Raw genomic sequence first — 20,573 nt, 5'->3', positions numbered from 1 at the left:
GATAACACTTCAAAATCCTTAAAATTCATGTAGATCTAGTCTAGTATGGTATCGACTTCAATTTTCATTAAGTTTTAATGATTAGCTGTGCAGATGAACTTGGGAAATTGGAGCCAAATTGTCGTAATTCTACGAGTTTTTGGTCATATTAGGCAGGTCTCATAATCTCTCCCAGTGCTTTGAATTAATACAGTTGCTTTTTATTTATTTATTTATTTATTTATTTATTTATTTATTTATTTATTTATTTATTTATTTATTTATTTATTTATTATTTATTTAATTATATATTTATTTATTCGTTTATGTATATTTACACTTATTTGTTCTGATCACTTGTTGGTCTATTCATTAAACTATTATATCTGGGTTTTTAAAAATCTGAATCTATTTACTTAACAATGCCTACACACTTTTACCAATTGTCAATAATTGTAGTTTATGAAATGATAAGGCAGATCTAAGGTTCAGATCGATTCAGAGATTGACATTTGACAGAACAATAATTTGGTTTCAATTTTCAATTTGATTGGATCAAAGAACTCGTCAGATTAAATTTCGGACTGATTTGATGATTAATTACTACTGATTAACGAGTTGATGATGTAATGTAATTTGATTACATCATGTTAATTTCTTCTAGCATTCAATCCGACATAAAGTCTTTTTATTTAAATGATTTGACTTCTACAGTTATTGAGCAATAAATTCGGTGGTGAATTTTATTTTAAAAATTGGTGAAGGATATTCTAAGACATGTGTTAATAAATGTGTAGCCTATATATATTCATTTGTATAAATCATTTAAATGGCTTGATTCTCTCCACCTGTTGGACAATGCATTCGATCATTGATTTTTTTTTTCGACGAAGCCCATGCCGTGTAATGTGCATACATTTATTTGTGTGTGTGTGTGTGTGTGTGTGTGTGTGTGTGTGTGTGTGTAGTATGATAGAATGCGCTTGGCTAAGAAGCTAACAATATTGCCATCCGGAAGTATAACGGACCAACACACAAAACCATGTGTAACTTGAACGTTTATAGTCTGTTTTATACAGTAGTTTAGTGAGAATTACTCATAAATGTGGATGGCAAAAAATAATAACAAATACCCGATTGACGTCAACTTCGTTCTATCTATAGATCTATATATAATTTAAGTAGTGATTTTTTATTCTTAAAGCCCATAGCGTGAAATGCGGTATATAATTGTTTATATATTATTATGTGTTTGTATAGAAGTTTCGACATTGACGTTACTCAGTTCTTTGTCGTTATTTTTAGACAGCCATTTTGGTGATTAGTTCTCACTCAATTATATCATCAGACTATAAACCTTCAATGCTACACATAGTTTTGTGTGTTGTTACATTATATCCGGTTCGCGTATGGTGTGAGTATTTTACCTAAATACATTGTACCAATAGATTTAACACCATGACCATAATATATAATGTATTTAAAGGATAAATCCTATAATATTAGGCCTTAAATAAGATAAGATAAGAGATGTCAGCTTTATGTCCGTAGTTGATTCCAAGAGGAGTAATGGAGGGGGGGGGGGGGGGGGGGGGGGGGGGGGGGGGATATAGGCCACAGACGTGCGTCCGGTATATTTCCATGTTTTTTCAACCATGTTTGTTATAAGTGGAGTCCGCTGTATAACGAATATCTTGATCACAGAGACTAATTTTATCGTGTTTGCCTTTCCCACCATCGAATTTATCAAATTTTCAAATGCAGTCTGCTGGCTTCTCAATGCCATGAGCGGAGTGTCACGTTAAGAAACGGTAACGGATATTTACTTACCTGTGTGTTACGGATGTTTATTTTTGTTGACCATGTGCACTTGTTCTATTGTCGTATTATATATACTACGTATTTTATTTTTAATGACTTTTCAGACAAGGATTATTATTTTTACCTCATCATTCTACAAATTGTATTGAAAGCAACCAAAATGAAATGAATCATAATTACCAAATCATACATGCTGTACTCTGGGGGAAAAAACCCATATTAAAAATTTTTAGCCAGAAAACTCGTCCTTCAAATATCGATCGATTAAAATGACCCTGATTTTGGCAAAAACTCTCAAATCTGGGACTTTGCGAGGCCCCAGATTTGAGAGTTTTTTTTCCAAAATGAGGGTCATTTAAATCGATCGATATTTGATGGACGAGTTTTCTGGCCAAATTTTCAAATATGGGTTTTTTTTTAATAGAGTACGGCAGTATAGCTATGTTCAGTATTTGATAATCAGATTAAAAGTGTTCTCATTGCTGTCCAGACAAATTGATAAACCAGGAAATTACACTGGTGTCTCTTTGGTTCCTATTCGCCATGAGTTATTATTCAGAGATATTGATAGATGATTCCAAGTTTTTTGTTCTTCAGTCAGAAAATTATTATTATTATTATTATTATTATTATTATTATTATTATTATTATTATTATTATTATTATTATTATTATTATTATTATTATTATTTTTATTATTATTATTGTTGTTGCTGTTGGTGGTGGTGTTGTCTAATAATTTGAATTTTTCTATAGACTTGAATAAGCAATATGATAATATTCTTGAATGTTAACATAAATCAACAGAAGGCTTATAAGGCATTTATCCTCACCTATTTGTGTTTTAAAACCATATTTACTATTTCAACTTTCGTCGTTTGTGAGTTATGAACTGGATTACCACGTTGCTTGAGCGTTTGTTATGAGACTCCGATAATAAAAACAAACAAAATAACACAATTTGGATATTTGTACATTCAAAATTCTCTGGAAATAGTGTTTTACAGCCTTTTCTTGGATAAATTATTTCTTCTGCTGTCAAATGGTTCTAATCCTCCCCACAGGTAATTATCAATATTTTGTCATGAATTGTAATATTTTTAAACAAATTCTTTGGTCTCGTTCTTGCAATACCGAGAATTAAGGTTACGAAATTCACACATTTTCCTCAATCAGTTCAGCACTGAAGGAATCTCTGCTATAGCAGCAGCAGTGAAAATGTTTAAGAATTGTTGTGTAAAAGGCGCTCAACGGGCAACTTGTTATCAATAAAATGGAAATGCCCCCATAAGGAAATAAATATAGTCCTTTGAGCATGCTGGCTGATGATTTTCCCCCGAGCCTCCTAGATTGGTTTCATCTCTCTCTCTCTCTCTCTCTCTCTCTCTCTCTCTCTCTCTCTCTCTCTCTCTCTCTCTCTCTCTCTCTCTCTGTCTATATTCATGTATGTATGTATATTATATATAACACATTCGCAAGCGTGCGCCCACAAACACACACACACGCGCGCGCGCACACACACACACACAAGGACTCATGCATTCTCTCTCTCTCTCTCTCTCTCTCTCTCTCTCTCTCTCTCTCTCTCTCTCTCTCTCTCTCTCTCTCTCTCTTTTATAGTCATCTCCATATAGCTTGCAACAAAAAATATTACGAATGTGTCTCTACCTCTACCTCCATATAATTTGTTTTCCTCTCATGCATTCACTCTGCAACTCCCCCTCTATCTTTCTATCTATCTATCCATCCATCCATCCATCCATATTTTTAGCTTTCTATTTGTCTTTATTTCTGTCTTTCTGTCTGTTTGTCTATATTTCTTAATGTGTGTATGTCTGTGTGTCCACATATCTGTCTATCTCTCAATCACACACGTACTCATTCACACACTCTTGATAGGAGAGAAGAGAACAATTAGCAATAATGGTTGTAGTAAATCACGTTTGCCTGCTGCATTCAGTCGTAATTATTAACAAGACCGAACACAAACATACACACTAACCCACACATACAAACACACACACACACACTAACACCTACACACACGGCCCAAGTACGTGTTACTACCACCATACATTCATGATTTCAAAACCACCATGAGTACCATGGTACCACCAGTCTACTTCTAATTAAGCAATTAACTCATGCTTAGGCCAGTTCCACCGTAAACAAAAAAAAAACAAAAACAAAAAAAAAAAAATGTAATGTTGCAATTCTCATGATTAGTAACACTAGTTACGAACTGGTAATAATAGCAAGTAGAAACGATTCTGGTTGTCGAATTTCCAACGAGGGTTCGGGGGTTAAAGGGGGCCACATCGCTTAAACCTGCTCAATTAATAAAATGAGCGAGGTGCTTTTTTTTTTTAAATGATTTTTAGAGTGCAAATACTTCTCAGTCACTTTTGTAAAGTGGTCCATATGCTTCAAGCCCCTCAGCTATTCTCAAATTCGGTGGTTTAAGTTTGAAGATGATCGTTTTTCTATTAAAAGGTGACGATTCTACACATAATATTATTGACATAATTGTCAATTTCTTTCTTGATTGTCTTACAGGAGCGTTGATTCGATAATCTGACATTAAGGGCATGCCATGAGTTAATTTTGAAATAAGATGAAGCTGACCTTGGATAACTTAATTTAACGTGGGCATTTATGTAGCATAATATCCACTAAACGTGCTCAAGACGCTTTACAAGCAAAATTCGAGCAAAGACCATACTGCTGAGCCACGCTGCCCCATACCCTCAATCGAGTATGGTTAACAGTGTTAATAACACGCGTGGTAAAATACGTGGTAAAATAATATAACATTTTCACACAGTCCAATTCTAATAACAAAAATCACAAGTCACTAAGATCAAAAGAACGTTTATATGTCTTATAAGACCAGTCTGTGATGTGTGGCCTTGAGCAAGTCCCCTCTCCCTAGTGCGGCCTATGTGGTCTTGTGGTATGACACTCGCTTTCGGATCGGAATGTCCTGGGTTCGAACCTCGCTCGACGCATAGTCCAGTCCTTGGAATCACATTCTCTCTGACTACCTGGCCGTTAACAGGGTTGTCTCTGTCGGAAAAATTGTAATATCGCCTAACAGGCGCCATGACTCGTTCTATATGTTGCGTGTTGCTGTCGGTCAGGGACTACTACTACTACTACTACTACTACTACTACTACTACTACTACTACTACTACTACTAATACTACTACTACTACCACTACTACAACCACTTCTACCACTACTACTACTACTACTACTACTACTACTACTACTACTACTACTACTACTACTACTACTACTACTACGATTATTATTATTATTATCATCATCATCATCATCATCATCATCATCATCATCATCATCATCATCATCATCATCATCATTATTATCATCATCATCATCATCATCATCATCATCATCATCATCATCATCATTATTATTATTATTATTATTATTATTATTATTATTATTATTATTATTAATATTATTATTTTGGATGCAGCGCAATTAGATAAAATACAAACCTCCGATATCCTGTTAAATTGATTTATCGTGTTGGCGCCGTGAATAGATTAATGATCAGTCCCCTGCGATGTGATCCAATACATTGTTTGTTACGAGTTGTGTGTGTCATGAACACCGTGTGCAGCCATTCGTTAAGACAGCATTGTTGTTTTCTATTCTTGTATCGTTCTCATCCGTATGAAAATCACAACCACCCAATAAGGTTATAAACGCCACTCCTATCGTCATCGTCAGTATCACCTCCATGACCAACATCGCCGCCGTCGCTAAACATCATTATTAATAGATTTAAAAAAACAAAAACAGTATGAACATTAAAATTTAATAAAGCGCATTTCCACGAACTGATCATGCTCAATACACTTTCACCAAATAACTAAATTTCCATGTAACAATACAAGTCGCCTGTCATGTGTCCTTTTTAAACTATTAGTTCTGAGGATATCCGCCATTCTTTATCTAGGTACTCATTCACACCCCGAGTCCAAGTGGGGTTATTTGTCTTAATTGCCCCCACCCACGAAACGTCGAGGCCAGAACTTGGCAATCCTTGTCTCCCAGCTTGTCACTGACCCGATCACTTTTAGCTTTTGTTTTTCGTAACAAAACGAGGCCCTGAAGAGCTCAACCACCATTGCCATCAACGTTATCATTTCCATCATCACCACAACCACCGCCATCATCATCATCATCATCATCATCATCATCATCATCATCATCATCATCATCACCATCACACCATCACCATCACCACCACAACCACTCTCTCTCTCTCTCTCTCTCTCTCTCTCTCTCTCTCTCTCTCTCTCTCTCTCTCTCTATTATTATTATTATTATTATTATCTATTATCTAATTATCCATCCATCCATCCTTCTATCTATCTATCTATCTATCTATCTATCTATCTATCTATCTATCTATCTACCTATCTATCTATCTATCTATCTATCTATCTATCTCTCTCTCTCTCTCTCTCTCTCTCTCTCTATATATATATATATATATATATATATATATATATATATATATATATATATATATCTGTCTTATCTATCTGTTTATGCATCTGAGAAGTTCATGTAGAAGAAAGTGATGACCTTGTGATGACATGACAATAATATTATTATAACGAAATTGACCGGCAAGAAAGGGGACAGCGGATTGTGCTCACTTCAACGTCATACCAGAGGCTCTCTGGCCATTCTTTGTCAAAACAATTTACATCTTCTCCATCCTCCTCCCAACCCGAATTTATCGTCTTCATAAAATACCTCTTTAAAAAATGAAAAGCTGTCCTGGGAAAATTGAAAAATATTCCTAAAGAACGTGCCTTAAGAGCATTTTATTTTATTACATTTTTATAATTTATTTCAAATCCTTCTGGTTATTCCATCAGATGACTATAAGACACGAGCTGTGTGTTTCGTATTGCCGGGTCGTCGTGCGCTCCCTCCCGTGTGTCTCATTCATGTTCATGACGAGTGTGTTAATGACTTCGTGTGTGTGAGGGTGGCCGATAGATTTATTAATGTTCACACAGACACGTGCGTGTGCGTGCACAGTGACGGGTGGACCGATGCGAGGGAAATCATGTGTCACCCCTTTCTCGAGTTTTTACTGTTTTCCTGATACACAGAAATCAAATGCAGCGGAGTTGCGCGAGTAACTTTCCTGTTTTCTCGACGATTTTAAAAATTAAGAATTGTGAGTTGCAAATACATCGTGTTATTTCTTGAGGATTTTCTATGAAATGAATTGGATATTAATCATTAAATCGTTGGCGGTGTTTGGTACTGTCGTGGTTGTAAATTTACCCAATTTACGAGCCGATGTTAACTGCAGAGCTAAAGGCCCAGTGAAAACATCATCAAGATTAGGGACTGTTTGCAATCCGTTTAAAGTGTGGCACTGCATCTGATTTGTGTTGCTGTTGTACCGTTAGGAATTCTTAACATTCTGCTAATGTGTTATCGTAGTATCATTCTACAAAAATTCATGTATTTGGTAAAGAAGCTGTTTGGTAAATAAACTTGACACATTCGGAAGAAAATTCTTTTGTTTGGGACAAATCGTTTCAACTTTCACTTGCAATATCTTCGAAGTGCAGTTAATACTCAGTATAAAACACTTTTGTGCACTATTAAATTTTAGGATGTTCTGTGGTGGTTTAAATCTCTCTCTCTCTCTCTCTCTCTCTCTCTCTCTCTCTCTCTCTCTCTCTCTCTCTCTCTCTCTCACTCACTCTCTCTCTTTCTCTCTCTCTCTCTATCTCTCTCTCCCTCCCTCTCTCTCTTTCTCTCTTGCACTCTCTCTCTCACTCTCTCTCCCTCTCTCTCTCCCTCTCTCTCTCTCTCTCTCCCTCCCTCTCTCTCTCTCTTTCTCTCTCTCACTCTCTCTCCCTCTCTTCCCCTCTTTCTTCTGCGTGTGTCGCTTTCCACTCTCTCTCTCTCTCTCTCTCTCTCTCTCTCTCTCTCTTATATATATATATATATATATATATATATATATATATATATATATATATATATATATATCCCTCTCCCCCTCTTGCTATATTTCTCTTCATTTTTTGTTTTCTCCGCTGTTTCTACCCTCATTCTCTCTTTACCCCCTCGTTATCTTTCCCAAGCCCCAATCTCATTCCCTTGTTCCTATTTACTTGATTCTTCGAGCGTGTGTCGAGAATTCCTCTGCCTAGCTTGAGGCAAAGACAAGACCTCCAAAAATACCGATCGATTTTGGCCGGTCTGACTACATATTGGGTTCTACGATAGAACCCTCTACTTTTCGACGGCCTCTCCATCATCTAACCCCCCCCCCCCCTCTCTCTCTCTCTCTCTCTCTCTCTCTCTCTCTCTCTCTCTCTCTCTCTCTCTCTCTCTAGCATTGACTTGCATCAGAGTGCTTGTAAGCAGATAATTTTCATAGAAGTCCGTGAAAGAGATGTATTGTTTTGTTCTTATCTCGCGTGCATATTTGTTTAGTTTCGAGGATTACAATGTATTCCATAAATTTCTGGAACCGTGAAGTAGACTTTTATTGGGAAATTTACAACATTCTCATTCAGTTCAGATATATTTTTACTTTAAGATGAGTCGTCCTTCTCTCTCTCTCTCTCTCTCTCTCTCTCTCTCTCTCTCTCTCTCTCTCTCTCTCTTTCTCTCTATCTATCTATCTATCTATCTATCTATCTATCTATCTATCTATCTATCTATCTATCTATCTATCTATCTATCTATTTCTCTATCTATATATCTGCCTATATACATCTCTCTTTCTTGTGTATTATTATATATGTATGTGTAGCTTGAATGAAACACCCTTATTTCATCTAGTTACAATGCAGGCATTATTATCCTTTTATGACATGATTATCTACTAATTGTTCATACTGTACGTGGAAAATCGTTACTTGATTCTCTTTCGTATTTTGTTTTTTCCCCCTCGATACTTAAATATGTTTTTGCTTAGATGGGATGGTTTATGTTTGGTACGTAGTTAAAAAGTTGAAAAATCGTAACCCGAAAGTAGAAAAACTAAAATTATGTAGCTGAGACATTATCAAGAAACATGTATGGATAGAGAGCGTTTATCAAAGATGGCATAGCGTTAAAAACCATTTGCCTTTTCACCAAATGCCGTGTTTGAATCCCATTGGAACCACTGGAATTTTTTTTCCATATGACATACTATATGAAATGCTCTGGTCGGTCCACTGACAAACGTACAGTTACAAAGCACATTTTATTCTCATTTTGACATGAAAATTGTTAAGTTCACATTAATCATTAAAGCAAATTGATTTCCAACTCGCCAAAGTCATAAACACGAGACGAGATCCGATTTCATTTTAAAATGACATCATATCTTGGCCGGTTTATTTTTCAAAGATAGCAGCAAGAATGATGCGATCCAAGCATCATTGAAATGAAGTGTGCCTCATTACCTCACTGCTTCTTTTGTGAAATGTCTGGGCATATTTGTGACTGTAAACAAATAAAAATTTGGGAAAAAATTATTTGAAAGAAATTCAATCTCGCCATTAAAAATCTTGCTTCAGACTTTAACCCTCTACGTTATTATTATTATACATTTTTTTAATTGAAGATTTATAATATTTTACAAAGAGTACACGGTGATGCCGACCTTTAAAAGTTATGAATGATTTTGTCATCGCAATGAGTGATAATAAATATCTTGATTGAAAGATAAACCATGATGTGCTCGGGCAAGATGTCTTTCTCGAAGGATGTAATATGACCTTGAACCTGGAATGATCTTCCTCCCTTCTATCATGAGACACGCTCGTCTCTGCACGTTCTGAATACTTTTCAAACAACTGTGAAGAATTAACAAGACTAAACTACGGAAGTTACAATTTGATATCCGTGGATTTAATCAAGATGGAGTATTTCATCCACATCAAAAAACCTTGCCAGTGTTCTGTAAGTATTACGAATAAGAAAGTCTTACTTTGTTACTGCTTACTTTTACTTCAAGAGTAAATAATATAAATTCGAGAGTGAAAGAATTTAAGGTTTATTTTTAACACATTAATGATGAATATTGTCTCATATAAATCATTGATTGGTGGGTGTTTTTAATTGTATTCTAATTACTTGTTTTTGTCATAGGTACTTCAAGGATTTACTCCTTATTAGCCTTTTAACCCGGCTTGCTCAGATTCGCAATTTAGTGCATTTTAACGTATTTAAAATATTTGATTAATTTAGTGCCTTTAACTCATGACATGGTATGAAAATGGAAAAAAACATTATCACTTATCTTTGTTGTTCTGATATCGCGCTCTCTTCTTTTGATAATCAACCTCCCCCCTCTCTCTCTCTCTCTCTCTCTCTCTCTCTCTCTCTCTCTCTCTCTCTCTCCCTCCCTCCCTCCCTCCTCCCCCCCCCCTCTCTCTCTCGCTCTCATTCGATATTAATCGTGTGAGTAAAAAGCAACTGTAACTTATTATAACCACCATGGAGAATTTCAACAGCTAAATCAAGCTCTGACAAACAAAACAAATGTGCCATGCGAGTATGTAACAAAATATCTTGAAAAAAGAATCCTGCTCAATTAATTGATCACTTACTCTACTCAGAATATGTCCACTCTATTTCATTATACGTATTCTCCAAACCGCATCTTCTCTCTGTCCCTCTTTCTCTCTTTCTCAGTCTCCTCTCCAATGTATTGTAATGTTGGATTGAAATTTTATTTTCTGAGTGATCCTTCACCCAAAACACTATCTTTTTGACATGAAATATCATTTTGTATAAGATAAAGAGCAGCTGTTAAAATAATATAAGGGAAAATAAAGACTACGGGCGCTCAGAATAGAAAGACACTAAAAACACTGAAAAGCTTCTCTCTGGGGTTTTTAATAGCCGAAGAAAGGAAAGGAAGTGTGTGTTTGTGGAGGAGGAGGGGAGGGGGGTATGAAGAAGATAAAAAGAAGGGGGAAGGGAGAGAAGAAAAACAATGTGTGTGTGTGTGTATTGGGGGGGGGGGGGGGGGGAGGTTCAGACTTTTTCCATAGTTCAAGAATTTTCGTCATGCCGTCAATGAATTATAAAGTGTGTGTGTGTGTGTGGGGGGGGGGGGGGGGGGGGGGGGGTTGGACGTAGAAAGTGAAGAAATTAAAAGAGAAAAGGAAGATGGAAGTAAACAAAAAGAACTGTTTGGTCAAGGTAAGAAGATAGAGGCATACGTGGGTGTCTTGTGAAATAATTAGAAACGAGCAGGTGTGTCTTGAGAGCTTCTTGCCCGCTGCTGCATGTCAAAAGGTGGTCTGGTACATCTCAGTTTAACGAAATAACAGTGGGCCGAGAAGGAGCAATGATTTGTTATCATTTCACGTTTTTAACCTATTAGATGAGACGTGTTGTGAGATAGAGTGTTATGGAGAAAAGTAATGTGATCGATATAATATGTTTAAAAGATAATTAGATAGATTAATAAAATAAATATAAATAAGTTATGTAAGTAAATTATATGAAATGTCGGCTCTTGATATTACTTATAAAATGGTTCAGTGCGATAGGGTCAATCATTATTATTATAAGTATTATCATCATCATCGTGGTCATCATTGTTATTATTTAATTTATGTATATACTTTGAAGATAATTTAAGCTCTAAACGTCCAACCTAGATAGATGACTTAAGGTTTAACCCATATCTCTCTCTCTCTCTCTCTCTCTCTCTCTCTCTCTCTCTCTCTCTCTCTCTCTCTCTCTCTCTCACACACACACACACACACACACACACACCCTCACCCACCCACCCGACCGCCAGTTTTCAATCGACTGCAACTTGTTGAACGCGCGCGTTCTTTGTGACGATTTCCAATGGATGGGGATACCGTTAGTTATTCCATGACCTCCCCAAAGGGTCACACAGGTTATTATACCCGATAGCTAAAACACACAGAGGACGACCCGTGCCACCCTTTATCATTTAGAAGTGAAGCATTCGAGCAGGTGGACGTCAGGATCCATACAATTTTTTTAAAAAAAGATCACACGTGCCTTTGCGCGTTAATAGAATATCCTTTTTGGATTTTACTCACTTCTATTGTCTAATATTTATTAGTACATTTATCTATTTATTTATTTATTTATTTATTTATATTTGTTTATTTATTATAAGTTGATCAATTGAGTGTTTAATTGATCTAGTGATTTTCGTAATTAATTTATTCGAGTTTAAACTCGAAGACTCAATTTCCCGAAAGTTGTTAATGTTGTGTGTGTGTGTGTGTGTGTGTGTGTGTGTGTGTGTGTGTGTCTGTGTGCGTGCGCGCGCGCGTGTGTGTGTGTGTGTGAGGGGGGTTGTTTGTCTGCTTTCGTGTTTCTCCTCATCCCCAAACCTTCATTTTTAAAAATCATGTAATTATACAAATAATCGACCAAAGCGCAAATAGGTGCATTATTAATGGATTTTTAAAAAAGGCATTATGGTTTTTGGAAATCGAAAAATGCTTTTGACTTTTTTATTAACGTAAATAGAAGATGAAGATTAATTTTGAAATAACCAACCCCCCCCCCCCCCCCCCCACCCCCACCCCAATAAAAAAAATAAAATTAAAAAAACAGTTTTCCACGAGGAGTCGGCTGTCAGTGGGACAGCGTGGCTCAGGGATCCGGTCTTTGCTTCGTACCTGTAAAGGTACTGAGTTGGATCACCCGCCGCGCGGAATGGCCTTGAGTATGTCACCTCGCCTTGGCTCACTCTGTGGCGCGGCACTGCGGCTGACGCCTGGGTCATTCCAGTCTTCCCTTGGAATACACCATAAAGATAAATTTCCCCATGGGGATGAATAAAGGGAATTTTATTTTTTTAGAGCAATCTTTTCAAAATTGAAGTATGCGAGATGAGTTGACGACAGTGGTTGTGAGCCGTGAAAGAGGAAACGCAGATTTATGTTGTCAACAGAATGAAAATAAAAGGTTCATGTTTCATCTTCTCCTTGTCACGTCTTTGATAAAATACCTGTGGAGGAGGTAGGGGATTGAAAGGGGGGGGGGGGGGGGCAGGGCTGATACGTCGATCTGTTTGATAAAGCCAGGTGCAAAGTGAAGTCTTTGTTGTCCACGCGCGAGGTCGTGTGACCTTTGTGGGTCATGCTAGGTCAAATGTTTGTATTTGGTGTTTATTGAATATGCGTCATTGTATGTTTGTTTTTTTGTTTTGTTTTTGTTTTGTTTGTCTTTGTTTTGTTTTGTTTTGTTTTTATTGTTCATTAATTGTGGTAAATTCTGTATTGCGAAACCACTATTTACTGCATCTGTCGGTGAGGCGGAAGAGAAAGAAATAACATTTTTGAAAATGTAGTAGCATAATGAAGGATATCCATACTTAACACTGATTTTCATTTGTATATATAGTTATGTTATGTCCATATTCTATGACCATCTTGAATCTTGACTCGAGGTCGTCGTTGGGAGGCTTGGAAACGGGAAGTTGATCACTCTGATTTATTTATCTTTTTCTTGAGCACGATAATAATATCATGTCCTGAACGAAAAGGTGAAAAGGTCAAATTATTATAAACTAATTCCCGAATTTGCGTCATTGCATTTTATTATTAAAGTCGTTCTTTAATTATAGGCAGATATCATTTCAGGTGTATTCTGTATTGTGCAAACAATATTTACTACATCTGACCTTGAGCAAAAAAGATATACATTAATTTTAAAGAAAATAATAATAATAAAGAAGAAAGATAGTGATGTTAAACACCAATTTTCAATGATAGATAGTATGCGCTTGGCTAAGAAGCTCACAACATTGCCATCCGGAAATATAACGAACCAACACACAAAACTATGTGTAACCTTAAACCTTTATAGTCTTGTTAATACAGTTTAGTGAGAATTATTCATAAACGCGGATGGCAAAAAACAATAACAAAGACCCGAGTGACGTAAACTTCGTTCTATCTATAGAAAGTTATGTTCATTATTTTATGACCATCTTGACTCGAGGTAGTCCCTGTGTGGATTGTAAAGGGGAGGTAGAAGCTCTGGTTTATTTGTTATCTTTTTTCTTAAACATGATGAAAAGGTGATTACCCGAAATGTCTGTTTTTGTTTGTTTGTTTTTGGTTTTTCTTTTATTTAATTTTTTTTTCGTGCAAAGTAAATCTGATATTCCTCATAATATAAACATTTGTTGCTGATATCACATTTAAATATCTACCTCATTAGGCTTCTCACTACCCTCAGACACCGATTTATTCGTTTCACCTTTTATTATATGGCAATCTTTATTTGATTTGATTTGATTTTTATTTTTTTTGCCGGAGAAACTCCCACTCAAACAAACTACGACCAGCAATAGCACCACAACCACCATCACCAATTCTACTATATTCATCATCATTATTATCATGGTGTCGTCGTCGCCATCATCATCATCGTCGTCGTCATCATCATCACGTATACGACTGCATAATACCTCCAATTTAACCACCATTAAGAACTGACACCCACGCTCGCAAACATTGACTCGCGATCATACTCGGCACAGAAGCCAATAAACGCGTTATGAGATGTCTCTTTCCTCCAATTTATTTTTAGCCAAAAAAAAAAATATAATAAAATAAAAATAAAAGGCAAATCATCATTAGACGTAGATTGGCAGGTAACAAGATCAAGGTAGCGTTTTAAATGTCAGTTGAACTTTTTCACATTCCAAAAACAACATACCTCCAAGGGATATATGATGACAAGATGAAAATATCTTTCTTGTTATCGTTATATAAATAGAAATTGTTCAGACATTCGTTAAATAAAGAATTAATTTCTTAGTCAATACACAGAAAATTATGCATACCATGCTGTAAAATTTATTGGCACTTAGCAGAAATCGGTACTTTTTTTTTTTTTTTGGGGGGGGGGGGGGTGTGTGTATATATATTAAGAATGAACCCAAATTTGTTTCCCTCGATGATCAACCTATTGTGGAACCTGACAGCATTGGGAAATGATCTCAAAGTGTTTTCCAGACGCCGTTTAGCTCGTACATATAATTATTTATTAATTAAGAATGAATTATATTATTTTGGTCGAAGTTTTATGAAATAATATGTTCTCGCTCATGGTGTCTCTCCTTTATCTACAATGCACGTTTAAATACAAAATACTTGTTGATACGATCATAATTGTTTTATAATTCATTTATATAGAACTCAAAACAAGGTTCGTAGAAATTTAAGAGGTACGTAGGTAAGTTTGAATTAGACTGAGCGACGTAATATAACACAATGCGTTGCTAGTAAGGAAGATATTTTGTCATCACGCAGAAAGGTCGTGACAAAGTTCGATTTTATTGCTTTCAATGTATTAGATACCCCAAATGTGTTTGGTTTTAATTGCTTAAGGTTCTCTTTTCATTTTAGGTTCTTTCTTCTTTTGTCCTTTTCCCCGTCTTCATTTCTCTTTGGTTTGAACATTATTTTGAATAAATTTATTTATTTGTTCTCTCCATTATTTTTCAGTTTTCTTTCGCTTTGTGAATTACAGAGGGTTGATCCCGAAAGGCTCTACACAGCCCGTCAGTAATTTGCGTATTCTTCACAGGAGTCCTCCCTGTCTCTATATCTATACCTATCCTCTGTTTACTCTCTCTCTCTCTCTCTCTCTCTCTCTCTCTCTCCTTCTCTCTCTCTCTCTCTCTCTCTCTCTCTCTCTCTCTCTCTCTCTCTCTCTCTCTCTCTCTCTCTTGCTTGTATATACATTTTTTTTCCCTGTTTTCGGCATCAATATTCTTGTAGGGTAAAGATAAAAACGGAGGGTGAGGATAGAAATTTCTCCGTTCCGGAGTTCTTTGTCTTATCACTCTGTAGTTAAAAATAGACTTCAGACCCGTCTACTGCTTCTATCTAAGCGACGGCACTTGCTTCAAAACGTAGAGTCGAATCATTGATATCGTAGGTGCTAACAGCAGAGAATTTTATGATTGTAAATAAACAACACATTTTCCCGACATACCGGACCGCTTATCGTCACGTCTCTACCATTCAGAGTAATATACTATGACCAAGTTACTCAACGGTAAGGACCGCATAAAATGATGCCAAGAGGTGCCTCGTCATGATCACCTTTGAGTGATTCATCTAGCCATTTTTTTTTTCAAACCGTGATTGGATAAGATTGATGGCCAGTTTTCCAGTCACCAAATACCGAATTTCATCACGCCTTCCTTAATTACCGAGTTCGATGATGCTGAAAGGAAATGCCGGTATTATTATAGAGACTAGTTGCTTTCCTTTTATGTCAACGATATCCATAATCATCCAATCCAAGAAACAAAATCAAGGTTGTTCGCAGATGGCATCGTCCTATGCAGATAAGCAGTCAACGAAATTTAACAGAAAGATTATGAACGGAAACGGGGAAAAAATGGATTTGTATCCAAATAAATGTCATATTTTAAAAATCTCTTTATCGGTAAAAATCCTCAGACATCTTATTGAACGTAATTATAAATGAAACCGCTATAAACAAAATATATAAGAGTTCTCATTCACATCAAACCACGACTGACAGAGCAAGTTCCATTTCGGATGTTCACAATGCGTTAAATCAATATTTGACTGGTTTTATTCAGCTTATATATTATAATAATATAAATGGAAATAAAATAGAAAAGCATTAGGGAATAAAGCAACACGATACAACACATACAAAGTTGTTGAACATTCATTATAATACATAAACCTTTAAAATTGCACGACATACTTTCAATCTCACGAAAGCATAACATAATATACAAAGTTTTGTTTGTTTTCGTAAAGTGACATCGAAAAGTACAACTTGCTGTTTCATGATGTCAACTACATGATGCTGACAAGTCCTTTAAAATTCCACTAGTTGTTTATTGGCGTCCAATCAGCTGTTTGAAACAACTTTTTGGAATGCAATGATTCTTATGTTGAAGACCTATAATTTAGATCTTGTTGAATATGCTAACTTTTGGCATTTTCTTTTGTTACAATGGTAGATAATATACAAATTCTAGAAATCCACCCAAACCAAATTAAATATAACAACTAAAAAGAAATAAACTTAAACACCCCACCCCATCTTTAAAGAAAAGAATCCCCCCCCCCCCAAAAAAAAAAAAACAAAAACAAAAAAAAACAAAACAAACCCCTCTAATATCGTGATCATTTTGCTCAGTGAACATCAAGGGAGAGACAGACTACATAAATGCAAAATATATCCTTCGTTAGCGTTATGTGTAGCGTTTAATTTATTTAGCAATCTGTAATAGTATCTCCTCGGGAGATTTTATGACAAACTATTTCAATGAAGTTATGAAATTGATATAAGGCACATTCTCTGCCCACCATTGTCGTCGCCATTATCATCATCGTCGTCGTCATCATCATCATCATCATCGTCATCATCATTATCATCATCATCATCATCACCGTATGGTTCCAATGGAATCCCAAGATCAGCTTATGAATTTGAACAATGCTTCTGCAGAAAAGATTAAGTAAGCATCATCTATTTAGTTTGAATCAGCAAGCCATTGAGCGGCCTCGGTCGAGTGAAAAGGGAAAATGATTTATCTTTTTCATCTGGAACGAAAGAAACAGCTGAAAAACGTGATTGGTATTATTTCCTTCCATTTCCTTGAACCCCCTCACCTGTTACTCTACATTTTGAGTCTACCTGATGACCGAGTTGATAAGGCACAAAGCTCTTAACTAGGTCACGCTGAGGATTATGGTACTGCTTTCATTTTATTTATGTACATTTTTTTAGAAGATTAGCGAGATTTTAAATTGGAATATTATGGTATTATATTTTTGTCACGGTTTCTGTGGCGTGAAACAAATAGCAATAATTACAATTTCTGAACCGAATGCTGGTCTTTCAATATCAGATTCAGCTTCCCAATCAATTATTGTTGGTCTGAAAGGTTAGGAACAAAAATAATTTAAAAAACAACGACATCTGACGTAAAGAATATTGGGAACTTTGTGTAGCCGAAATTGGAACATTGCAATGCCAAGTAAGGAAGCACTTTTTTTCTCCTCTTCATTTTGGTCAGATCCGAGATTTTCTGAAGTCCCAGGCTTAATACCTTGGAAATGAAGGTCATCCTAATAGATCGATTTGAAGTAAACGTCGAAGGCATGTTTGTTGTTTGTTTGTTTTTGGTTGTTTTTGGTTGTTTTTTTTTTTGTTTGGAGAGGGGAATGTAATTTGAAAAAAAGGATTTTCTTCATTCTACGCATAAAACTTGGCTTGCAAGTCGCGTGCCCGTTGACTTCATGGACTGTTGACCTTAACCTTTTGGATTGCCATGCTTTTGACCCACGAACAGCGTCAGTGACCATAAAAGTTTAATATGCGCTTTTTGACAACCATATTATTATTATTTATAATAGATATATTTTATCCCTTATAAATAAGTCAATAAGAAGGCTAGCTGCTTATGATGCCTTGGGAATGTCATTGTGATAGTTAAAGGGAGAGAGAGAAAAAAAATAAATCAACATCATCTGTATCTAGGCTTTGCGCGGAATCCTGCTACAACTTATTTCTTTTTCCTAAACTGTATTTACTATTTACGATATTGACAGCTAGACTAAATAGGATGTAGCAACTTTATGTCATCACACGATACCACATGGCTCTGTCATCATCAGTTATTGGCAACTGGAACAAAGAAAGGCACACACACACACTTACACACACACACACACACACACACACTCCCCCCCCCCCCCCCCCCCCCTCTCTCTCTCTCTCTCTCTCCCTTCCCCCTCTCTCTCCTCCTCTCTCTCCCTTCCCCCTCTCTCTCCTCCCCTCGCTCTCTCTCTCACTCTCTCACATTTTTCTACCTATATATATATATATATATATATATATATATATATATATATATATATATATATATATATATATATATATATATATGTGTGTGTGTGTGTGTGTGTGTGTGTGTGCACGCGCGCGCGCGTGTGTGTGTGTGTGTGTAGAGGGGGTGTTAGGTATCGAACAAAACATTGAAAATGTAGTTGTTTGACGTCCATTTATTTATTTATTTTAATATTGAAAAGATCGTGTTTCAATATGTCAAGAAAAATGAAGTCTGGAGACAGTAATTTCCATGCACGTATTTGTTGTTGATAATAGATTTTTACCCAAATTACCGCCTGTAAGAATCATGACGGGTAATTTTGGAGTCTACAGTTTATTCGATATCATCATCTTTATTATATTTCAATCGTCGCCACCCCCCCCCCCTCTCTCTCTCTCTCTCTCTCTCTCTCTCTCTCTCTCTCTCTCCCTCTCTCTCTCTCTCTCTCCCTCTCTCTCTCTCTCTCTCTCTCTCTCTCTCTCTCTCTCTCTGTGTGTGTGTGTGTGTGTTTATTTCCAGTTAAGATCGAAACAAACTAGGATGGTTTACATTGAGCTCTCCATTTCAATGTGAAATTAAATTCAAACTGATGTGTGTTATTGTTTCTTGTTATAGAAAAGCTTTAATGCCCTTTGATAGGATGTTTCTGTCCGGGCAAGGCAAAATATTGTCGTCCCTGGCTGTTGTTTCAATGAAGCATTTAATGTAGCTTACATTAGATTTTTAGAGCGAAAGAAAAATATTTATTGCTTCATTTAAAGTAAAAGCTCAAGAAGACCTCAATGCTCAACATCTTGCTGAATTCAAAATGCGGTTTTTATTGTTTTGAAATTTTGAGAAATGGAGAGAGAGAGAGAGATAGAGAGAGAGAGAGAGAGAGAGAGAGAGAGAGAGAGAGAGAGAGAGAGAGAGAGAGGGGGGGGGGTGGATCTCACAGTCTAGTTTTTATTTAAAAAATTTTGTCGACTTATAAATCATATTGGAGTGTTTATTTGAGTGATAGTGGAGAGGTTGATAACAATCACAGTATCACAGCCCTCTTTCTCATCACTCACACCCTCCCCTTCCTCTCTCTTTGATTATTATTATTATTATTATTATTATTATTATTTATTATTATTATTATTATTATTATTATTATTATTATTATTATTATTATTATTATTATTATTATTATTATTACTATTATTTTTATTATTATTTTCTTTTTTACATTTCTGTTTTCTGCCATCGATTATGAATAAAGTGTTATGCATTTTAACGGACTGAAAAGTGATTATTAATGATTATTTGCAATTCACCGCTTTCTGTAATTTATGTTGTTTAAAGCAATCTAGCTCAATGATCGCATCGGTTGCCTGCCATAAATTTATATTTCGAGAGGAAATCACATATCGAGCGTAACTGATTGATAACAACGCATTCGTACCGATGCCGTTTATTATTCCGAACATTATAGTCAGCACTTTCTGTAGTAGGTGATTAAGTATGTAATCGTTCAGGACTTTTACACGTTTGGCGTATTCAGTACCACTGTAAATTTGATTACTATTAAATTTAAGTGCTCTTTTAAAAAATCTGTGTTCTTGTTTTCTTGCCATGCGAATATGATCATTAGGCAATCAATATTTTAGACTTTAATATAAAGTTACAATACGAGTATTGTCGTTATCTGATTTTAAAAAACACGTTTTAAAAAAAATGTCAGAAAACTCGTCCTTCAATAAATATCGATCGATTAGAATGACCCTCATCTTGTCAAAAAACTTTCAAAATTAGGACTTCAGTGGGATAAGGGTCGCTATTTGTAGGACGAGTTTTCTGGCCAAAATTTCAAAAAAAAGTGTTTTTATTCTT

General features: G+C 35.8%; 1 protein-coding gene across 3 annotated transcripts in view; it reads left to right on the top strand.

The window, feature by feature from the left end:
• LOC144965357 (uncharacterized) overlaps positions 1–20,573 on the top strand; it is a 168,835-nt gene that overhangs the window by 96,419 nt on the left and 51,843 nt on the right. The window contains exons 1-2 of one of the 3 annotated variants that reach the window (XM_078900609.1): positions 6,949–7,031; positions 9,455–9,772. The exons of 1 other annotated variant lie outside the window; for it this stretch is intronic. In XM_078900609.1, coding sequence (XP_078756735.1) covers positions 9,731–9,772 — 42 coding nt within the window. In that variant the 5' untranslated portion in view covers positions 6,949–7,031; positions 9,455–9,730. Of the gene's footprint in view, positions 1–2,556; positions 2,865–6,948; positions 7,032–9,454; positions 9,773–20,573 lie in introns of those variants that run through there. One more of the 3 variants, XM_078900611.1, reaches the window with a different exon arrangement.

Source organism: Berghia stephanieae, chromosome 2, assembly GCF_034508935.2.
Source record: "Berghia stephanieae isolate SIO BIC M18660-M18661 chromosome 2, UCSD_Bste_1.3, whole genome shotgun sequence".
In the NCBI taxonomy this organism is placed as follows: domain Eukaryota; kingdom Metazoa; phylum Mollusca; class Gastropoda; order Nudibranchia; family Aeolidiidae; genus Berghia; species Berghia stephanieae.
Note: the sequence above shows the minus strand (reverse complement) of the source record. Positions and strands in the feature narration are given on the sequence as shown.